This window comes from Pelobates fuscus, chromosome 8 (assembly GCF_036172605.1).
Source record: "Pelobates fuscus isolate aPelFus1 chromosome 8, aPelFus1.pri, whole genome shotgun sequence".
Classification (NCBI taxonomy): Eukaryota; Metazoa; Chordata; class Amphibia; order Anura; family Pelobatidae; genus Pelobates; species Pelobates fuscus.
The window spans coordinates 38,441,561-38,466,811 of record NC_086324.1 but is presented as its reverse complement, the minus strand read 5'-3'; the positions used below and the strand labels follow the sequence as shown (position 1 = coordinate 38,466,811).

Genomic DNA, 25,251 nt, shown 5'->3' with positions numbered 1-25,251 from the left:
TGTGTGTGTGTATTCAGCAGTCTGTGTGTGTGTGTATTCAGCAGTGTGTGTATGTATTCAGCAGTCTCTGTGTGTGTACTCAGCAGTCTGTCTGTGTGTGTGTACTCAGCAGACTGTCTGTATGTGTATTCATCAGTCTCTATATTCAGCAGTCTTGTGTGTGTGTGTGTGTGTGTGTGTATTCAGCAGACTGTGTGTATGTATTCAGCAGTCTGTGTGTGTATGTATTGCATTTGTTGGAGATACTAATAAATATAAGCTTAATTTTATCTATTTATATCATTATTTAAAATTTGTATCATTGAACTCTCTGTTGTTGTGTTCTTTTAAAACAAAAGTTGTTAATTAGTTCGGACAACAGTACGAGTAGTTTTTTCTAAACTTAAACCTCAATATTCAGGTTTAATTGCCGTGCTGGCACTTTAAGGAAAAAACATTTGGCATGTATTGCAGTTTGGGCACTCGGGCTCAAAAAGGTTCGCCATCACTGCCCTCGGGTATTTCAAATGGTGGTATTTTAACACTTTCCATGCACTAATTCTACCACCAGTCTTTGTCAAACTTTTGGGTAGTCATTGTTTTGTGTTATTTTTCACACACATTGTATTTTAGGCATGGATTATCAGCTCCTGTTATGTGTCACTGCCAAAGAATACCCCAATATGTTTTCAGCAACATCTCCTGAGTACAGTGATACCACCTATGTATAGATTTATTGGGTTGTTTGTGGGGTGCAATACCAAACCTCTGACATGTGTTTTTCAAATTTGACATACGGTATCTTCTTTGCCTATCTTCTTTTTGAACGCCTTTTTACATGTATCAATTTATTTTCTTGCCATGCACATGCATATATTTGAAAACTTTACACCCCAAGTATTGTATATGGAGTGTTTTGATGCCTTTGATGCAACCGTTTTAGCCAAATAATTTGAGAAAATGTGTAATGGTAATTTTTCAATTTTAATTTATACACACACATTTGCGTGTAATTTAAGGTAACCTGTTGTTGGTTATGGCAAGAAAACACTCCAGGTTGTTTTCTGCAAGGCCTCCTGAGTACACTCATGCCCCCATACATAGGTTGAACTTGATCATAAAAAATTAGTTTGGGCGACAATGTTCCCTAATACATCATCGTCCAGAAACACCTCCATAAACTGTTGGGGGCTAAATCCTGCAAGATCCACATTGATGCCAGGATTTGCGGTGAAGGGTGGGATATCTGGCCTCTGTCGATGAGGCGCTACCCACTCCTCAGCAGCACTGCCAGCTGGAGCAGCACGTCTCCTTCTGGCAGGGGGCCTAGCAGCCACAGATACATCACTAGATACATCACTAGCAGCAGACACTGTATCTAGTGATGTATCTGAGCACCTGGCAGGGTCAAAATCAGACTCCAACGTAAGGATGGCATACGCCTGCTCAGCGCTATACGACCTTTGTGACCTCTGTGACATGATCACAATCACTTTATTTAGTGATCTGTCAGAAAAAAAATCAATACAAAAAATTAACCCTTAAAAAATGCACAGACAGACAAAAAGTGCTGCTGTGAAGAGCCAGTGATTTATAGTGATCACTGGCAAGATAGGGGTTAATGGCTCTGAAAAGTTTTACAAATCTCTACCTAAAACTACCTAAATCTCACAATTTTTTATTGGCTAGAATGATGCTCCACTAATGCGGGTGTACTACAGTAACCAGACCTAAACAATGCTTAAAGTTAAGGTTGAATTGAGAACATTTTCCCTTTTCCCTTTCATAGCAGTTCATCATTGTTAAGTCTTCACTGAGCACCTTGATGCCTCGAGGCACTCAGCACACAGGCAGAGCATCGGAAGCCTGCCCGATGGCTGCCGATGCTCTGCTACACTGCCGGGCGCCAAGTGGGGCAACCCAGAAGTGATCGCTCCTGGGGAGCGATCACTCGGGGACCCGGCAGTTAGGAGAGGTATTGCAGGATCATGATCGCTTCCAGCGCTTATATTTGCCCCGAACATACTAGGTTCATCCGCAGTCCTTAAGGACCGTTTTTGTTGGACATACCTAGTATGTCCCCGGTCCTTAAGGGCTTACACATATATTTCTAGCTAATTAATCTAGCATATAACATGTTCATATAATTCTAAATAAACTTGCACAGACATAGAAAAATGCAACTGACATGCAAAACAATCTGGTATCACTATATTGCGTAATCATTTATTGAAAGTGAGAGATTCTAAGAAGGGTTGCATTTACAAAGTTTCAGCTATCTAAACATTTTCTGAGTGTCTACACATCTCAGATAATAATTTATGTTCAGACTGCTGACCGAAAATAATAGGGTGGTCAGACCTTAGTGGGCTTTTTTTGCCCTAGTCGCCCAATTAGTAAGAAAATTCCACCTATCTTCCTCCCTCACCCTAATAATAGTAAAAAAAGGATAAATAAATCTAAAACTTGTAAGAAACTAATTCATACTTAACTTCAGATATATTCTTTTTTTCTTAAATCATCTTTTCATCAACCACATAAAAATCCATAATAACTCAATGCTACTATTCAAAACAGATAAAAAAGAACCAAACCAGAAAAAAAAGAAGAAGAAAAAAAAAAAAGCTAAAAGGTGCGCCCTGCTATGGCTCCACATAGAAAGAGCTTTTTAAAAAGGTAAAGTCTTTGTAAAGGCCTCCCCATGCTTTTGAAATTCCCATGCATGTCTCGAGAGAGAGATGACACTTGCCTCGCAGAATGTTCTGATAAGTTGGCTTCCAAACCAACCAATCAGAGAGCTCTGACTGAGATTTTAAAGCATGAGAGTGCCTTTATAAAGGAATGTTTCATCTTGAAATCTTATTCTGCATAGAGTCACTTGGATGTATTTTTTTGTATTGCATTTTTTGTTACTTTTTATTTTTTTATTCTAGTGTTGGGTTATCATTGGATATTTTATTTTTGGGGGACAGAAAATAAGAAGATTTAACAAAAAAAAGAAGACATCTGAAGTTGTATGATTTTTTTTAACAGGTTTTACTTATTATTATCTTTACTTATGTTTTCCAATTTCTTTATATTGTGGCACTAAAAAAACACCCACTATTATTTTTGTGAGAGAGTAGGTAGATCTTTTTTAATACAGTGTTGGCTAGGTGAGGGCAAAGTGGCCCTAACCTTTTGGTGTTGGAAAATGGTGTGACCACCCCACCTTTTGTAATAAATATTTCTCACCCAAAGTGTTTTGATGGGGCGTGGGCAAAGGCATATCTACCCCCTTCTTGAGTTATAAGGAGCTTGGGGCTGAAGAGAGCTCTAGGATGTCCTCCCATTTATTAAATAATAGCTCCCACCTACTGCCTATGAGTGAGGGGGAGGGAAGGATGCTTAGAGTCTCCCCTGGTTAATTTGTAGAGCTCTCACCAACAGCACATGTGTAGGGGATGAGGGACCCTCGGATGTACAACCCATGCTATGTCTCCCAGTTTCCCCCATTATTTTACAGGCTGTTAATCTCACAGGAAAGTGATTTTCAATGGACAGCAATAGCTGCTCAAGTTTTCATGTTTAATTACAGAGAGCAGCCACAACTTTCCAAATTACTAGATCTGAAATTTACTGAACCTTTTTGGGTAATTCTGGAATGCAGAGTGCAATGTTGATCTTCAACCCCTTTATCCTTTCTTACTACACAGAGTTCCGAAGTTGTTGACAGCATTTCACAAAGAAGCTTTGATATTTATGTAGGAATTAAAGCTTTGATATTTCTATATGAACTAAAGCTTTGATGTTTATATATGAACTGTATTTTTGGTATTTATTTAGATGTTTTTGTTATTCTGCCCACACTCTGCACTTGCAATACACATTGCATTGGCAGATTTTAAATAATGTTAACTTAATATCATGTCTGTTCAGAAGACATTGTAAGTCAATGACTCATTTAGAAATCTTGTTACCAACTGCAGAGCTCACAAATCTAATTTTCTTTTAAGTAAGTTCATTAAGCAAATTTCCTTTAATTTTGCAGATATGATCAACTTTAAATGGTTGCATTTATAGTGCAGGTATTTATTTAATAGGCAATTGATTTTAAAATCACAACTTCAATTATCATAGGACTACACTTCCTTATTTTGTCCATAATACAACTGTGTAATTGTGTTTTGGACTGGGACTTTTAATTTGTTGTTTTTTTTTTTTTAGCTTAATTCTTTGAATGATTCACAAAACGTTTACCTAATGGCAGCATTCTTTGTAGATCTGATTGTAAACCCAATTTTCGATACCATAAAACCAGCAAAAAATGTTTTCTAGTTACCCAATTTAAAAACTTGATAATAACAAGTCTACTATATAATAATTGTGCCAATTTGCTTTTACAGTGTCTACATTTATTCCAATATGAAATTCCATTCTATTTCTCCATGCAATACAACCTCTATTTCAAAGTAAATGCAATACGTGAGAGTGGTGTCTTGGTAGTGGTGTCTTGGTATCTCACATATCCTTGCAAGTGGGGATTGTACCACTGTATGTCATTCATACTGGAGCTAGTTACAGCTCCATAAAACATGAGTAGGACTATATCTTATTCCTTTTATCAGCTCCTAATAAGAACATACTACCCTATTTTTTCTTCTCCTCTTTATTATTTCATACTGATCCCAAAGCTGAATCCAACTTGACACTCTCATAGAAGAATCACGCAGATACCCAGTTGGACCAGCACTATTTGCAAGTGAATTCCCCTATTACAACTGTGGACTTTCATATATTGGATTTCTTGTCTGTACCTCGCTTGGGACTGTATTATACCCATTTATTTGTTGACTATACTATTATTGTTTTTACTTATTTTTTCCAATTTCTTTATATTGTGGCGCTACTCTTATCTTCCTTTGTTTTTTGTGTCTCATTGTTATCAGTAGGACTAAAGGGATTCCTACTTTGGGGTTAGCTGAAGCCTTAATATCTTGTCTTAGTCAGATACTTTAGCGCTTTTCCTTCCCTTCCATTCTTATATTCCTAACACACTGGCTGAACTACCGCGGTCCCAGGGGTCGCAGCTGCCACCAGGCCTGTCACTTCAGAGGGCCAGGCCGCCCTGGGACTGGGTGCCTGACGCTATTTGTTGTGGCCCTGGCCCTGGCTCGTGCAGTTTAACCGCCGGGGTCACATTGAAGGGGTCCATCGGGCCCATGCTGTTAGGGCCATCCGATGGCAATGAATATCCAAGGGACCCTGGTCAACGCTGCAGCACTTTAACAGCGCGACCTGGCCCTCTGTGAAGATGTCAGACGCTGGAAGGAAGTGACTGCCCCGGTCACTCCTCCCAGCTATCAGAGAGAGCCGAGCAGGAGCAAGGAGAGGGAGTCAGAGTGGGAATTCTGACTCCCATCAGCCTGAGCCACCACTGGACCCCAGGGAAAGTCACCCTCCTGCACCTAAAAGGTATGAAACAGGAAGGTGACTTAAACATTTTGCGTGTATGTGTGTCTGTATGTATGTGTTTCTCTGTATGTGTGTCTGTATGTGTCTCTGTGTGTCTGTATGTATGTGTGTGTCTATGTGTGTATCTGCATGTGTATCTGTTTGTCTGCATGTGTGTGTGGGGAGGGGGTGGACACATGGGGAGGGGAGAAGTAGACATACGGGGGGGAAGTAGACTTATGGGGGGGCAGGGCAATTTTCACACCGGGGCCCTGTGGTTTGTAGTTATGCCTCTGTCCTAACGCTACAGTCTTCCTTTAAGTAACAATACTAATTTTAAAAAAAATAATAATAATGGATAACTTACAGTGGAAAAAAACTGTGAAAATCCATTTTGCTATATTTTACAACAATAATTACCTAGTATCTCAAATAATTCCCTTTTATATAAATACTTGCTAATCTATAAATATAGTTTATCAGATGTGGAAAGTAAGGATTCATTAGAATAAAATATGTTAAAATATTGGAGTGGAATTAATGGTGATAAAACTGTGATTAATACATTCAGTGCTAGAAGCAATTACTAAAATATCTATTTTAATTTTAATGTTACGTGCACACTATTGATAAATTGTAATCCCACCGCATAATGATGGCACTAAAACAGCTGGTTTTATAATAATTAGATGCAAAACAAAGAAAATATTTCATATAAGTGGCAATATATCACAAATAAATATTACACAATTTTAATAGGGAGATATATTGGATTTGTATAGAATGATATCATTACATTACATTAAAGGAACACTGTGATTTTACTTACCTATTTCCAGTGCCACAAAGGTGTGGGTGCAAGTGCAGATGCAGCTGGCTCTGCCCACACTCTGCTTCCTTGGCTGAGATCATTATACTTGATCTTAGGTAATCCAATGCTTTCGCATAGGAAAACATTGGAGTCTATTGCAAATGTGCGACAAAACAGCGCTCTGCAAAAATCAGCATCTCCACATAGAGATTCATTGACTTAATGCATTTAAGTCATTCATTGACTTAGGGCAAGTCCAGTGCCTCCATGCAGTGGAGACACTGAACGTCAGTGCTGCACATTGTGCAGCACTGACACAGGAAGCATCTCTAGTGTCCATCAGAGTGACTGCCACTAGAGGTGTTACCAGGCTGTAATTTAAACACTGCCTTTTCACTAGGCATAACTTTTAAATCCTGTATTATATGATTAGAATTGTATTTATACATTATGCTAGCCAGATTGGTTACAAATATATAAATATATTTCAACTTATATTTTCTGACTTCCTTAGACTGTGCCATTGACATAGAAGTATAGACTACATATGTTAAGTCAACTGCTCAGGGCACCCTGCAACACCAAGTGTGTACCAACATTCTAAGAATAGTCAGACGTTTGAGTCATTTGGTGGTTAAACACACGTGTGCCGTTATCCTGTTTATTTCCAGCAGTTATCTTCTAAGAGGAGGTTTGCAGTAGGAAGTAGCTTTTAGACCGGGCTATTAGCATAGGACTTACAAGATACAATAAAAAATGATTATGATAATTAACCTATATTTTAATTATACATAAAAAAAAGAAAAGAAAACAAGTAAAAACAGTCAAAGCCTAAATTCATATTGAAACAGATTAGATTAGACTAACTCATGCAGTTATAAGCAAAGGCAGATGGCACAGTGAAGTTAAACCTGCGGGATGCAAGAAAAAAAAAAAGAAGAAGAAAGTCAAGAGGATAAATATGTTTGACTGAAAGAGGTTAGAAAAATGGACATAAAAAGGTCCGCAATGGCAGATTTGCAGAGGTAGGTACTACGAAGTATTTTAATTCTAGTCTATACAGTTCATATAAATTCAAACTTTCATTTAAGAATTAAGTGACCTCATTATCTAAAAATCGTAATTTACAGTAGCTAAGGATTAGATCGAAAACATCTTGAGTCATGTGGTCGGCCACTAAAGAAGATCATTTTCATTTATAAAGAAGACCTTGCATAAAAAATGTTTTAGAATCTTCACATTTTTAGAGATACAATCTTGTTCATATTGTTTGTGATTACCATATTGTTTGGTATGCTGGAACTGCACATTTAAAAAATGTATAAAGGCTGAAAAGACATTTTGACATGTTCAGTTTTGTACATTGTCGAGAACGAATGGTATATTTTATTTCTTTTTAGAATTAAAGGCCCTTATCTTTCATTTACAGAGTTCCGGTGGAGAAATAAAGATTGCTCAAGAGACTGCTATTATCTTTACTGAAAATCCACATTTGTAATACTTCAATAAATGTTCTTTATCTGTTTACGTGTATTCTCCTAATTACCAAGATAAATGCATCTACATTGTTGTTAAATATTACCTTAGGTTAAAGTCAGTGATGAAAACAAGTGACAAATACATCTTCAAAAGGTGACTCATTTATATTTTGCCTGCATCAATATTTCATTATGTGTGTTTATAAGAATGTAGAAAACTTTGGTGTAATATATGGTATATAATTAAAAGTGGAAGAAAAAAAACATCGGTACTAACTATATGACCCCGACACACCTTTCTAACAAACAAACAAAAGTAAATATATATGATACAATCACAATCATCCATCTGGACATTGTATGTCACAGCTCCATCTACTGATGGAAGTTCTTGGTCCGCAATAATATGCATTTATTTGCATATGGTGTTAATGCAGAAAGAATATTCTAATTATTCTTATCTCTTCCCTCCTAACTCCCTCTCATTTGCAGAATTATATTTTATATGTTTGCATGTATGATTACCCATATGGTTATGTTTTATATATTATACTGAGTGTGTCACCATAATTCTAATATAATGTTGATATGGGTTAGCCCCAGGTGGAATTAAAACACTTGTCCTTTCAGGGGATCTAATAGCCTGCTTTGTGGCTATACTCTTCTCTAGTACTGGGGATCTGTATGTAAGAAGCTGGACTGAGAGTCAAAAGCATCGTTTTAAAGAAGGTGGCAAAAGCAAAGCCTGTGAGCTGCAAGTGCCTTTGTTAAGGCATTATTTAGTAACAGCAGAGGCAGAGGGGTTGGCACCTTCCTGGAAGGATGGGAAACAAAGATGGACACCTGTATCAAAGAGGGAGGGCAGACAGAGGGGTCCATACTTGTCTGGAAGGCATCAGCAGTGCCTGGTAATGAAGGAGAAGAGATGGACCACGTAGTAGGACAGGTCTGGAATTCAACTCAGAGACCAGTCAACTCCTGTTCCTGTTACAGTAAATAATTGGTAAAATGCTGCTAGAACCTTTCGGTTAACAAGGGTGATTCCAAGTGAAACCTCTATTCTTCATGCAAAGTGGTTATGTATAAATGTCCCACTTCCCATCTTGGTCATCCTTCATAATGAGAAGCCTCTCTCCACAACACCACTAGCCTCAGTGCCTCTCTCCACAACACCACTAGCCTCAGTGCCTCTCTCCACAACACCACTAGCCTCAGTGCCTCTCTCCACAACACCACTAGCCTCAGTTCCTCTCTCCACAACACCACTAGCCTCAGTTCCTCTCTCCACAACATCACTAGCCTCAGTTCCTCTCTCTACAACACCACTAGCCTCAGTGCCTGTCTCCATAACACCATTACACTCTGAAAGTGCAGAAAATGAATTATGTAGAGCAACAGACTGTGCAATATGCCTTTTATCCACAACTCTAAGTCTACCAGACCCTACAGTGATCCATCTGCCATTCCTAGTATGTCTCTGCGGCAGTGGCTTTGCAGCAGTTCCAGCCTGAGTTTGTTTACCAGAAAATTTACAAATCTCAGACTTCAAAAATGATCAACATGGAGATGATCAACATGGAGACAAGTGTGCACACTGTCTTAGTTAGGAGTCTATACATTGTGTCCCCCACATCCCGAACTAGTGTTTACACCAATCTGTACCCTCTTTAACCTCAACTACTCCATCCAGTCTGCTCTATCTAGCCCTTTGCAGACTGCACATTTTTAAAATAAATTTTCTTGAGTCTCCTGCTACTTGAAGCTGTCTCTCTCTTCCCCAATGATATTTCCCTTGACTTATTTTCTGTACCATCCTGCCACATATACATAGACTTTTTCTTAGCTGCCTCCAGAATACTTGATCTCGCTCTATTTTCTGCAGCAAAAACACTATTTTTAAACACACATATACACCATGACAGACACAGAAACACACATATACCATGACAGAAACACACCATGACAGACCATGACACAGACAGACCCACACACACACACACCATGACACAGACAGACACACACACCATGACACACACACATATACTATGACACACACCATGACACAGACAGACCCACACACACACCATGACACAGACAGACACACACACCATGATACACACATATATACCATGACACACACACCATGACACAGACAGACACATACCCCATGACGGACAGACACACACCCCATGACGGACAGACAGACACACACACACACACACACACAATGACGGACAGACAGACACACACACCATGACAGACAGACACACGCACCATGACACAGACACACACACACCATGACGGACAGACACACACACCATGACAGACAGACACCATGACACAGACAGACAGACACACACACCATACAGACAGACACACACACCATGACACAGACAGATAGACACACACCATGACACACACAGACAGACACACACACCATGACAGACAGACACAAACACACACCATACAGACAGACACCATGACACAGTCAGACACCATGACACAGACAGACAGACACATCATAACAGACAGACACACCATGACACAGACAGACACACACCATGACACAGACAGACACACACCATGACACAGACAGACAGACACACACACACACCATGACACAGACAGACAGACACACACACACACATTATAACAGACAGACACCAACCATGACACAGACAGACACACACACACCGTGACACAGACAGACAGACACCATGACACAGACAGACCAAAACAGACAGACAGACACACCATAACACACATTACTACTACCTGCCAGGGGGTCGTGCAGTGCAGACAGCTGTCTGTGCTTGCGGCCGCTGGGGGACTTGTGATGGAGTCTGGCGGCCGCTGGGGGAGGTCTGCTGGCGGCCGCTGGGGGAGGTCTGCTGGCGGCCGCTGGGGGAGGTCTGCTGGCTCTGCTCTCCCGCCCTTGCACGCTGCTGCATGAGACCGCGGCCGGAATATGACGTCATATTCCGGCCGCGGTCTCATTAAGCTGTGTGTTGGGGAGCACGGCCAGCAGACCTCCCCCAGCGGCCGCCAGCAGACCCAGGTGTCTGCCCGGCCCCAGGTGCCGACAGCCCTGCCTAAAAGGTCCCTTTAAGACATCTTTTACTCTTAGATTTTCTATGTGAGTAGAACAAATATATAACTACTTGTGAAACATGAATGGATGTTTCTAAATATTGCCAGTACTCCCTCTAATGATTGTAGCCTTGAATAATTGTAATTAGGATTAAAAACCAAAACAGAGGTGCTTTTTTTAGGCTCTGGCGACCAGACAGGATGTATTTCTACTGGCAGCATGGGCTAATAAATACAGGCCATTACTTTAATAGTGCATCATGTTATTTAATTAACAGTGCACTCCGTAACAAAAACTGGACATGCCATCTGCTTTTAATAATAATACGATCCTTGATGGTCACAACCAATTACTACATTCACATTATAACTGACTGAATGCCTCTGTGCATTGGCATCAGTACAAACAACCTTGGTAGTTTAATTTAATTAAGTTGGTCCTAGCATTTTAATGAAAGCATCCACCCTTGCATATAACCCTTGCAATACCGGAAGGGGATGGTCACAGTTAACACTGAAAGGGTTAACGGGTAGGATATACTGAAAGGAAGCGTGTGATCAGAATGTTCTTTATATAAACTACATCTTAATGTGTGATGTTAGCATTATCACAAAAGGAAATTCTCACATTTGCAACAGTTGTGAAGTTTATCAAAATCAACCAGCAGTGTTGTTAACAAATATTTATATTAGAGGAAAGGACATCTGACATTTGTTAATGTGGTTTTATTAAAATGTTCTCCTTGTTACACTGTTAATATGCTATTATAAGTTGGTTATTTCCTACCCTATATCTATTATGCCATCATTGTTAGTAGTACACATATCATCTTGTCGGGTTGTTGGATTGCACAAGAAAAGTGATGCCAGAAGTAGAATTCAACCAATTAATTAACCCCTTTTCTACCAATAAATATGTGTTTTAAAAACTATTAGCATAACATTTGTTTGAAACATGGTATGCATTGCTAGCACATACATGTTTAAACAGATTACTGCTCAGAGATTGCATAGTATTACCTCTCACAGCTTTGTATGCCAGATATACTATTCGACGTTGGCTTTTTATCTTCTTCATCTGTAGATTTTTTTTATATATATTTATACTTGGGCTTTCTAAAATAATTGTATGACACATTAGGTGACACGGTGCTATTGGATGAATTATGAGGGTAAGTCTTCGGTTTTTGCTTCAAGAAATAAAATCCTTAGATTATTATTAAGAAACAAAAATGACTTCAATGCCTTCAAATACGGATGCCCTGACTTCATCGATAAGAATATAGTTTTGCTGCTACGGAACACGATTAACAGAAAGCTAGTTTTCTTTAGGCACATGTGTGTGTATAGTCAAACGTTATAATGACTATTCAGCCAAATATTAATTAAAGTCATGTTTCTTATTTCAGAATATATATATATATATATATATATATATATATATATATATATATATATATATATATATATATATATAGAGTACATTCTGCCAACTGAGAGTCTCCTTTTATCTAAATTTTCTAAGGTGAACTAGAACATGTTGTTTAAAGGATACATTTTATTCTTAGCTAATTATGTATTTGAAAATGATTCAGTTCCATGCACCATATAACTGTAATTCTCCAACCGTGCCAACCATGCTAGCGTTTCTGGCAGTGTTTTATATCAGGCTACAAGTGTCTTAATTGTCAGAAGGAAATACATGAATATCCTGTGCAGTTGAGATTGATTGCCGGACATGTATTATTTGAAATAGTGAGTGACTAATAGGTTACTCAGCCAATAGTGAAATAAATAAGCTCAAAAGATGTGTTGAATCAATGTCATTAGGATTAGGAAAGCAATGCCACTAATTAGCTAACATTAATGAGAATACTTTATGGACTTTAGTGTTGATACAGTGTCTCTGACATGCAAAACCTTTCAATGGCGGTTTAAATAGCCACATTTGCAACAAAATATCCAAAGTAAAAAACAAAAACATCAGTACATCACTCTGAAAAACACACAGCAAAATTGATGGAGATATTAAAGGGACGCTGTAGGCACCCAGACCATTTCTGCCCATTGAACACGAAAAGTGTTTTAAACGATGCTGGACATCCTCACGCTATGCATGAGGACCTCCATTGTTGCCGAAATCCCCATTGGAAAGCATTGAATAATTCTTTTCTATGTGGAGGTCCAATGCACGCGCGCGCCCGTTGCCGCACATGTGCATTAGGTCTTCCCCGCCGACGTCAGCCAGCGTGGGTAGAGCCTGACCCAGCACCGAGGGACATCGGCACTGGATTCAGGTAAGTCACTGACGGGGTTTTAACCCCTTCAGCAACATGGGGTGGTGGTGGGAGGGAGAGGGGCACTGCAGGAACCTGCAGTGCCAAGAAAACAGTTTTTTTTTTTTCTGGCACTGGAGAGTCCTGTAACGGCACCCCCAGACATAAAAGGGGTTAACAGCCGTTTAGTAGATCTTCCCTTCCAGAGACACAGGCACAGCTACTGTAGACACCAATCCGCCGAACAGGAAACCATATGAATGCCGTAAACAGTGGAACCGGAACCATATGAATGCTGTAAACAGCCGAATAGGAAAAACCATACAAATAGGTTTACACTCCTAGCAGTCAAACTGGAACAGCATACAATAAATCCCCCCAAGAAGCTCCGTTTTGAGGGTCAAGCAGGAACAGACAGAGCTGTGGGTTTATTGTTCTTATATACACATTAGTACCACCCACAGGGTTTTGGAAAACAACCAATAAACACGTACAATACACTCAGACACTCCCACACAAAATCCTCCCCTCTGCCTGTGATACAATTACCTTACACAATGGGTAATGTAATTATCACAGGCAGAGAAATACAGTTTTTCCACATTATTCATAACTTTAAAAGTATGCATCACATTCACATAAACATTACATTTTCAGAATCAACATACTACAAATACGAATATATGTCAAAATCATCCACATTGGTCCATTGGTTCAAAAGATAGATCAAAGTCCTTTGTGACCAAATGAAGCATGGCTTTTCTGCCCAAAACCAGTTCCACAGAGTCTTCTATCCTGGAGATAATTGGGAAGTAATCCAATTATCTCCAAGGACAGAGGCAAAACTCCATTAAGCACATGGCAGTAAAAAGACAGTAAAATACAATAAAATACACCAGGTTACATTTATTACATAAAATACAGACATGCAACATATCCCCAGATAGCTTAGGTCTGAGCGCACATTATTACTGAATGGCTCTCAGACCACACACATACAGTTCAATTGCCATGGAGCCAAAGTCTTTTATTACACGAATAGGCTCCATGGCATAGCTATCTGGGTTAAATTAGTTCATTCAGTAAATCTGAGAATCTACCGAACGCCAGAGTAGAAATACATGAATAGACCTTTCTGCATAGGAAAATAAAGTATTTAAATGCTGGTCCATAGTCAAAAGGCAGCAGGCAGGCAACCAGACTCCTCCAATGCACAGTGGCAAGATTGGTCTCGTCACAAGTCCCATTAGTAAAGATGTCTGTTAATCGACTTTGTAAGTGCAGGTGGTCCTAACTTTGCGACGGCTCACACTTACGAAAAGCTCCGTAGCGTGGCAATTCAAGGGATTCCTCCGTTAGAGAGCTGGTCTATGTTCAGGGAATTTTCCACAAAAATAGATTACAGGGATTCCCTGCTGTGGTGCATAAGATGTGTTCGGGAAATTTCCCCGAACATAGAAAAACGCACCAGAGCAGAAAATTCCTGTAATCTATATTTGGGGAATGTTCCCTGAACATGGATTTGCACTGGTGTGCATGCTCTGTAGCACATCCTCACTTACCGACCAATTCGTTTTACAACCAGGTCATAAGAACGGAACCCGGTGGGTAAGTGAGGAGTGTCTGTACACATAAAAGGCATGTAAAGGGGAGTCCACAGTCTTAAGTCAACATTGGCCCCAGCTAAGAGAGAGGAGCCCCAGGTATCAAATGAACTGGGGATTCCCTAGTACCTGGTATCTTAAAAGCATGATGGTCTATGCCAAGGACAAACAACCTTCAGCACTCCAGATGTTTTGGACTACATCTCCCATAACGCTCTTACTGCCATTATGCTGGCAGAGCATCATGGTAGATGAATTATGCAACATGTAGAGTGCCGAAGGTTGCCATCCCCTGGTCTACGCCAACTCTGGGCGTTAAGAGGTGCACTGAGTGGGGTTAAGGGTTTCTTTTGCACTTCTTTTAACCTGCGTGTCTATTACAAAAGCAAGAGGTCTTATAGAGGTCTGAAACATAAAATTAAATGGAACAATCACATTACTGTATTCACCTTGATCCTGGAACTTAGCTTCTATCTCTAGTATCCCTGTCAACTATTGTTATAACTATTGTTATAACTCTGTCCTTTTCTGCCACTGAACATAGTATGTAAAGGGGAAAAAACTGAAACAATTCTTTTTCTTCTCCTTCTCCAAAGCCTTGAGTGTGCCAGCACTAAACTGCATTGTGGCATAAATTGCTAAATATTTCATATTCATTTAAAAGTATCATTAGATGAAAAAAGGTTAATGCAAGTTATAGGTTATTTTAAATGTTTTATTTAATACTGTAATTTCCAGAAAAGTGACAGTTCTTCTTTAGATCAATTACTACATTAGTTCCAAATGTAGACAGTTTAAAAACTAATGATAACATTCGGACAACTTTACAGTATTGTGAATATGTTATCTGCTCTTTTTCCTCTATATTTTAGCACAGGATTGATCTTTTCGATAAACTGAACTTAATGGCAACTTTTAATATAAAAGATGCCCTATTGATCTTACACAATTATTTCAAAATCTTGCTATATTTTTTTTAAAATGTATTATATTTTTATTAAGTGCATCATCAAGCAGAGTATAGTATTAATGCAACATACAAACTGCTACATGTATCACACAGGAATATCATAGAATCACAGTTACATCGATATGGTTAAAACATAACCGTACATTTTTCAATATATGCATTCAGTTACACAAGATTGTCTTGTCTCTGTGTGGAAGCATTTTGCACTTCCATGGGGTCCATCTCCTGTCCTTCCTGAGGAACTACACATCGACCACTGCAGCCGTGTTGCGCAAAACAATAAGATCCATAAAAAAACATATAAAATAACATATAACATAACAGAGAAAATTATATAATAACGAGATTTAACAAAAGTAAAAGGTATGATGATCCCTACTATCATGATTCCTAGGTATGGTTATGGTGATGTCATATGAAACTTCAGCTGTGTTCATGTCCTGATGTTTCATCTATGTGGTGTCCATAAAGTGACCGTAAGTGCCGTTAGGTCATACATTTGATTCATATCAATGGTTATGTCGTGACTAACACGTAAAGTCATTATATGATACCCTCCACCCCGTTACCCACATGTATCAGCCATGGCTGCCAGATGGTCCTGTATTTGTGTGGTTAGTGTAGTGACGCCCATCTTAGTTCCTGAAAAGCTCTGTATTGTTCCAGGTTTGCTAGCCAGGATGCTAGGTAACGGGGTTGTGTGTTCTTCCACGCTCTAGCCACCACTGCCTTGGCCAACGTGAGGAGGAAGTAAATCCACATGTGAGTTTATAGCCTGTGATTGTGTGAATCTTAGTCACCACTTCCCAGAATATATGTATTAATGGACATGACCACCAGATGTGCTCCAGCATGCCCCTTTCCAGTCCACATGTCCAACAGGTTGGGGAGTTTGTGTGTTTAAACCTGTGGAGCTTAGCTGGTGTATTGTACCATCTGGATACTAGTTTATAGTTAGCTTCCTGTAGGGGCACACTGGTATGGGCATTGAAAGTCCCATTCCCTATCTGTTGGGGGAGAAGGAAGTGTTTTATTCCATGACTGGGTAAAATGTGGTTATTTTGAATACATGCCAGTTTGGAGAAAATTATAGCAGGTAGATGACAGTTTGGGGTTTAATTTGTTCTGGTGACACATCAGTTCAAACTTGGACATTGATCTACGGCCTTATTCGGGGATTTTTAGGTTTTTGAGGAAGTGTAGGGTTTGAGAGTATTGAAAGGATTGGAGAATCATAGGTGTGTCTTGGGGGATCAGCTCTGCAATCTGCTTCCTCCTAGCACCCTTGAATACATCTCCTATCTCTACATATTGAGAAGCCCCTCCTCCTCCTGTAAAGTTGATGGTAAGGCCTTGGTTCCTGCCCCGAAGAGAGGGTTATGAGTTATCGGGTATTTTGGTGATAGGCCTGTAGATATTTCTGGTAAGTCAGATATTTCTTTCCACACCTTCAGAGTCGCTGCTATAGTCAGGTGATTATGTATTACTAGAGTGGGTGATGATGGCATAAGCCATGGTAGTGCTTGTAGTGCTATAGTGGTATGTGCCTGTTCTATTAGTAGCCATTGTTTGGAGGGGGTCTTTAGCGGTTTGTCTCGAGTAGATGGATCCAATCCAATTAATTCATCTGGGGCCTAATCTTAAATGTACTAATGTACTCTCAAGAAAGGACCAGTCCACCCTGTCAAAGGCTTTTTCCGCATCAATCGACATAAGAGTAGAGGGACCCATCTTCTGTCCCGCCCAGTACATGAAGTCTATTATTTTGGTGGTATTATCTTTGGCCTCTCTGCAAGGCACGAAACCCGCCTGATCAGGGTGGACCAGTCCCCCCAAGTGCAGCCTCAACCTGGCGGCCAGCATTTTCGTGAAAATTTTTACGTCTACATTGATAAGGGAAATAGGGCGGAAGCTGCCGCAGGCCTCGACATCTTTTCCTGGTTTAGGGATAAGTGTTATTGCCGCCTCCAGGCTAGCGTCAGGGAAGGGGAAAGTGGGTGAAAGTGAATTTACAGTTTTTAATAGGTGGGCGCCAAATTCATTAAGGAGTGTTTTATAGTAGACCACGAGAAAGCCATCTGGTCCCGGACGCCTGCCCTGCGGAGTGTTTTTGTTGGACAAAGCTAGTTCTTCCTCTGTGAAGGGTGATCTAAAAATTCAGAGAGTGCGGGTGGTATGGTCACGTCTACTCATTCAGTTAAATAAGTCTGTATGTCAAGTCGATTCGGTGGGTGGGGTTGTAGATTGTAAAGGGAGGTATAGTAATCCCTAAAGGTTTCCACTATTTCTTCTGTTTTGTGTACAAGGACATTGTCAGTGTTCCTGATTTTAGGGATATATGTTATTTGTTGGCGTTGTTTTAAAGCATTTGCTAGGAGCCTCCCACTTTTACTGCCATGGGTAAAATATTTTTGTCTCGTCCACAACGGTGTTTTCTTTGCATGGTAATTTAAGAGATGCAAAAATCCGTCCTTAAGGCTACTAATTTTTTATAGTCGCTTTCAGAGGAGGTGTTTTTGTGTTTCAATTCGAGGTTGTGGATTTCCTCTAATAGTCGTGTCTGTTCTTTAGCCCTCTCTCTTTAGAGCTGTGTTCCCCATTTGATTAGTGCCCCTCTTAAAAAATATTGGTATGCTTCCCATTGTATAGGTAGTGAAATGTCCTGAGTACTGTTCTTCCTAAAGTATTGTTGCATGCTCTGAGATTTTGTCTCGGGTTTGTTGGTGTAAAATAATGTTGAGGTTTAGTTTCCATTGGCTAGTTTTTGTGGGTATGTTGGGGATGGATACAGTCAGGAATACTGGAGCATGATCTGACCAGGATATGCTACCAATCTTGGAAGATTTCACTAAACTTAGATTTCTATGGCATGCGAAAAACAGGTTGCTTCTGGTGTACGTAAAGTTGAGTCTAGAGTAAAACGTTTAGTCTTTTGTGGATGGATTCAATATCCTCCAACAATTGACCAGTTGGTTGTGGTGGAGTAAGCGTGACATTTGTGCCCTAGAGGCATCCAGATACATAGATTTGGGGGCTGAGCTGTCAATGATTATGTCCCCTATTGCATTTGCTTGGATCTTGTGCAGTATTCGCCTAAAGGAAGCACACTGTCTACCATTCGGTAAGTATACATTCACTATCATTATAGGGATTGATCCAATCTGTCCCAGTATGATTATAAAGCGGCCTGAGTTGTCCGTGATGTGTCGTGTGTATGTGAATGGTACTTGAGAGCGCTATTAGTATCACTACTCTTCTGGATTTGCTATGGGCAAAATTGTTATAGTATGCATGTGGGTATCTTCGGGAGGAAAGTTTGGGACTACCCGTGGCCCTAGAGTGTGTTTCCTGTATTAAAGCCATATCTGCCTGTAGTCACCTAAATTCCTTTAGAAACATGCATCTTTGCTTGGGGGTGTTCAAACTCCGTACATTATATGAGTCCATTTGTTTGTCCATTATGCAATATCAGTGTATTCCATTAACAGCACAGGTTTCAGTCTATTTTCGACAGCAACAGATATTTGACACTGTGTACCTAGGGTCAAAGCCGAGGTTTAAAAGCAAAATAATATTAACAAAGAAACTCAGTGGGGAGGGGAGTAACTTGGAGAAAAGATTAGGTCTGTGAGTGACCTAAATGTAAGTGGTCTGATTTCGTCTAATAACAAAAGATGGGAGGCAGTACTGATCCCTGGTAAAACCCAACTATCCTGGGTTGATCGGGATATATGCTTTTTCAGCCTTGTGGTTGTGCACTGCTCAAGGTAAGCAAGGCTAAGTATCTTGCATGTAACGTACCTTGTACTAAAAGAAAGAAAAAATTAAGTGGGCCTGAGGTCTGCTCTCGAACCCAGCAACTGTGTGCTAGTATGTTATGTAGCCTCTAAAGGTCGAAGTCGTAATGTTAAAAAAAACATTACAAAAAAAAATTCCTTCTTGGTCTTATTTAGTACCTCTTCTAAAGGGTGCGGGCCCTTTAGAAGAGGTACTAAATAAGACCAAGAAGGAATTTTTTTTTTGTAATGTTTTTTTTTATTTTTAATTTTATTTATTTATTTATTATTATTAATTTTTTTTTAGGATATTAAATTTGTAATATATGTCTGTTGGCCATTACCGTGTGAGAAATCTGGTTTGTGGGGTCGGGAAAGTATGTTAGCTTGCCCCGTGTTGTGTCTTGTCGTGGCTGGTACATGGGGTGTAGCTGTTACAATGTTAAACCATCTTTATATCTCATCCCGTTGTCGTACCTAACACGTGTAACAGAGTGATGCTAAGTAGAACATTAGTCTCCCTTAGACCTTGTGTCCCCTTCTTGAAGGAGTCTGTAAGTTATACCCTTTTGGGGAGATCTAATACAAAAAAAGGAAAGGGAAAGAGAAAATGCCAATACCCAACACCAAGTGTACAACATTTTTTGTTGTCCTTCCTCTGCTTACAGATGGTTGCAAGGGATATATCTCCTTAGCTATGAGTGTTATTTCCCAGGAGCCAGACGCCATTGCCATTGAACTACCCATTGCAAACTTTTTGGTTATGTTCGAGCATTACCTTGGGATTAGGGTGTGCAGTGTGGCGAATAAAATTTAAAATCACATGCCCTGAAAAAAGAGCTCTACGAGCGATACCAACATAACTGGGGGGATATCATAACACAACGTCCGCCTATCCACAATTTAAATATCCGATGTAATAGAAAAGTTTAGAAAGTCAGACAGCACGTGAAATACATACAACCTGTCCCTTAGACTCAGGTGGTCTGTGAGTTCCATCGGTGCCGTGATACAGGAAAAATATTTTTATGCGAAGATTGCTGCCTTTTCCTGTAATTCATCTAGGTCTTTGCGTCAGCGATGTGGATGGATTACCTCTGGGTCTAGGGCTGTACCAGTCCTGTATCTCTATTGGTGATATGTCCATGGATTTGGCGAGGTCTTGCGCTTCAGCTGGAGTTGTTATGGTATACTGTTTACTTCCATATGTGACAAGTAAGGCAAAAGGATATCCTCAGTGGTACTTGATTTGTCAGCCTTGGAGGAGGGATGTCAAACGTCGAAGGGCTCTTCTCCCTTGTGGAGTAGTCCAAGATAAGTCCTGGAAGATCTATACTGAGGCATATTCACAACTAGGTAGGGATGTAGTGCTTGATCTTTTGAGTATTTCTTATTTTAATGAGTAATAGTGAATTCTGCAGATCACATCTCTGGGTGCTTCTGATGGGATGCCTTTAGGTCTTAGGGCTCTATGTGCCCTGTCAAATAGTATCTGGGTGGCTTCCAGCCTTTGTAAAATGTTGTTAAACAGCTTTTGTAATGACTTCTGTATGTCTTCAGGGCCCTCATTTATTTCCGGTAACCTTCTTATGCACAGATTGTTCCTTCTGCCTCTGTTATCAATGTCGTCCATCACTATATTTAGTCTCCATATCCCCTTGTCTGCCTTCTAGGTGGTGGAGATGATGGTAAATGGTGTCTCTCTCTCTACCTCTAAGTCTCCCACTCGTTGCCCAATATGGCGCACATCGCCCGTTATTGCTGCAAGCTTCTACTGAAAGGAGACCTCTAGCCTAGTCAGCATGGCAGCTATGTCTGCCTTAGAGGGCAGGCTTAGTAGTATTTCCCTGATATCAAGGTCTTTTCAGCTAGTGGAGCGTTCTGATCTGGTCGGGCTTCTGGCTGGAGAACAACGAGGCAAAGATGGCACCTGGGAGTCTTCGTCCGTGTCCAGAGAGAGCGCTTTGGATTTCTCCCTGAAGTACTTGTCTAGCTCACCAAATTTCTTGTCGTAGGCTGGTCCATGTGATCCTGGGTTGCTTACAACTTTTTTTTGTTCCCCATAGTGGGGGAAGGGTGTGTAAAAGGCTTGTGTATCGTGCTGGAGTCCGGGAGCTCTCTCAGAATGCATCCGTTCACATAGCTCGCTAGGTCACGCCCCAAAATCTTGCTATATTTAATCGCTTATATTAGCATGTCAGCACCTTAAGGAAAACTTATGTTTTGCTATAGTTTGTGTTTTATAAATCCTGTCTAAAGAACCCAATATTGGTAGATCTGTGGTTAATAAGATTTTGTATTATTATTAGCAAATTGACCTTTTACTGCTTCCTAAATGAGAATCACATCTTATCTAGAACAGCTTGCCAAGTTTATACATATATATTAACACTGATTATATCATATAACAGTAAATGGCACAAATATAAGATAATGTTTTAATGTTCAATATTTGCTGCCTTTAGCTCTTAAGTACATTAGATGTGATAAAGCATTTGCATTTGTGCCGTATTCTGTATAATCTTTATTCTAAGCATTAGGAAGCAAATCATTTCATTAACATTTTTCTAATTAAGTGAGGTATCTTTTTAATCTTTTTTGCTTTAACAAATCCCAAAGTTGTCATAGCTGCAGGTCTTGAAATCAATCAATGACCAAGGATAAATAGGATAAATAGGACTTATATTTATTTAACTGTTATATTGCATTAGCAATTGCCATTAATGCACTCAAGGAAGTACAGATAGCACTACCTTTTAAAGAAAAGCAGATGGGAAAATTAGCTAGAAGGTGATCACAGGAAGCATCCTTTTTACCCACACTAACTGCAGTGGTGGTGTGAGAATACAGGAGATCATGCTCTGGGTTCTGAGGCTATTAGGAGTTATGGAGAGCCACCACTTGTGTTCTTAATCCCATCCTTCCATCAAGGATGGTGTGAGGGATTAGGATATGGAGGTCTTCTGGTTTAGATAGAGTCTTCATGACTTTTCATTAATTACTCTTGTATTTCTTTAAAGGACCATGGGGTTGCAGAGAGTTAAGTGAGGCTTTCAACACAACCAAATTGCCTCATTTGGGTACAAATCGGATCTTTTTGGATCATTGACTCACTGTACTTGGATAGTAAGTTAGTTTGTGTGAGCATACCCATAATACCCAACATTTGGTAGCCCTATGCAGTCCACTATCCTTTTGCATTAATGACCATAAATCAATGAAAACATGGAGTCCTAGGATACTTTCTCCATTAAGCCCATGCTCCTATGAACTAAAGAGAAAAGTAGACTGCATTGGAGCAGAGCAAAGTTTTCTGCAAGTATTTATAGGAGTGTTTGAACTATGTACAGGTTATCACATTTTTAAACACATGAATTAAATCGCAGACAGATTTATAATAGATTTGACACTGAAAATCCCCAATAGTTTAATGGCTAGTATTAAAGCTGATCCGATAAATTACAAGGCTCCCCTAATGTTTCCTCACAAACTGAGAAGGAGAAAAAAAAGTAACTCACATGCTCTCGCAAAAGCGAGTTAGAGTACTTGGCTTTTCCTGGTTCCTTCTCTGTCTAAACCAACGCTGAATATTCCGAACATCCCAGTCAAGTTGCTTAGAGAGTCCCTCCAATCTCTTCTCATCAGGGTGCTGCAAGAGATATGCCGGGTAATTAAGGTGATTAGCAAACATAAAAAGATAACTACTTTCTATATAACATCAAACAACAATGTAAACAAAATAATAAAAACATTAGAAAGGAATAAGTAACATAAGATGGTTTGTTGTAAACTAATCATTTGGGAAGAAAAAGAATATATAAAAGCAGTATCAGAAATAGCTCCCATCTAATGTCACTCAGTACCGAGTGACGTACATTACATATTGTAACAATGTATTTCTATAAAATTATGGTGAGCTACTTAGGATGTTTTCATATGGTAAAAAAGAACTGGGATTCTCAGTAGAACTTAAAATATTGGAAAAATAATAGCATAAATAAAAAAAAAAATAATACCACACTCAATAAATGATTCAAAAAAAGTGTTTTTATTTAAGATATATATTGAGTTAATGGACCACTATAGGTACCCAGACCACTTCAGCTCAATGAAGTGGTCTGGGTGCCAGGTCCATCTAGTGTTAACCCTGCAGCTGTAAACATAGCAATTTCATAGAAACTGCTATGTTTACACTAGGGTTAATCCAGCCTCTAGTGGCTGTCTCAATGACAGCCGCTAGAGGCACTTCCACGCTTCTCACTGTGAAAATGACAGCGAGAAGACGCTGTACGTCCATAGGAAAGCATTGAGAAATGCTTTCCTATGGCCTGTTTGAATGCGCGCGCGGCTCTTGCCGCGCATGAGCATTCGGCGCTGACATCGACAGAGGGAGGAGAGTTCCTCAGCGTTTAACAGAGTTCCTCAGCGAAAAAAATTATATATTACCATTGTCTATCAATGTAGCAAGTGGCATGCTATAGCTGAGACCTTTCTATTTACAAATTATATTTTGTAGATTCGTATTGGCTAAAAGGTATTTCATAACCAGAGAGTCCACAATGCATGTGGTTGTTGTCATAATGAGCTGTGTATCAAAACTCAAAGGATTTCTAACATAAACTTGCCTGTTATTTAGTGAATGGTCTGTAACATGTGGAGGCTACAAAACAGCATTTATTTGGCATATCATAAACTGACTAATACGGTAATTAAGAGCAGTCAGAAATAATAGAAATAAAATAAGATTTTTTTTTTTTTAAAGGTTAATCTAATTAAAATTCGGAATAGGCTTTTAGCTAAATGTTTTCGACATGTAAAAAATTGTCTATGCCATTGAAAAACAAGCAGGTTGCAGATTAGTGAACATACAGACACCACCCAACATTTATTAAGGTCAATGAGGACTTAAAATATGTTGAGAATGTAGCGTACATAGATGGACAAGTCTATGGTTTGAGATTGAGAGTTATAGAATACTAACCTGCATTCTTATACTATGGTGTTATGGCCCCTTGTTAGATAGACATGTGCCATAAAAATAATGAAAACAATAACATTAGGCTTTTTACTCACCTTTTTCCAGTGCTGAGGCCTCTTGGTGCTGCTTACCTCTACCCATAACGTCATGGAGGATGCATGGTCTCCTCCATGGTCTAATCCAATGCTCCTTATGAAGGAGCACTGATGCACATGCATGGCTAGTGCCCTACACGTATGCAAGCTTCTCCGTAGGAAAGCATTTAAGCAACAGAGGTTTCAGTGTCACGTGACACTGTGTTTTACTCACTCAGCTCTGCAGAAGCTCTGGTGGCCGTCTGGTGGCCGTCAGTGGAACAGCCATTAGATGTAATGAAACTGCAATGATTTACCTTGAAGGGTTAAATTGACAGGATCACCGCACCGAGACCGCTTCACTGAAATTAAGTGGCCTAGGTGACTTCCGTGGACTTTTATTCCATCACAGTGTTCAGACCTATTCTGAACCTATTACTCCATTTGTGATTCTCGAGGAGGAAACCACCAACGAGAATCCACATTTTTCAGCAATACTCTTCAGCTAATTCCAATCTACCAGGCAACTGCAGCAATGGAAAATAAACATACAACAAACACCAGCTAAAGACATGATGAAATGTTGATTAGTACTGGTTTATTAGACTGGTCACAGGCTTTAAACAGAGCACACATTTTACATAACAGGGAGCAGACAATTGCAAAGAATTGGGGATCTTATGGGAGAATTATAGGGATATGTCAGACACCAATACAATAATCCATCCACCCATCCATCCACCCATCCAATGTTAGCTTCCATAACCCAAACAATCAGAAAC

At 39.7% G+C, this 25,251-nt stretch overlaps 1 protein-coding gene across 2 annotated transcripts in view; it reads right to left on the bottom strand.

The window, feature by feature from the left end:
- Window positions 1–25,251, bottom strand: part of CERS6 (ceramide synthase 6) — a 178,724-nt gene that overhangs the window by 96,542 nt on the left and 56,931 nt on the right. For both annotated transcript variants that reach the window (XM_063428628.1, XM_063428629.1), the window contains exon 3: window positions 22,936–23,066. In XM_063428628.1, coding sequence (XP_063284698.1) covers window positions 22,936–23,066 — 131 coding nt within the window. The remainder of the gene's footprint in view (window positions 1–22,935; window positions 23,067–25,251) is intronic.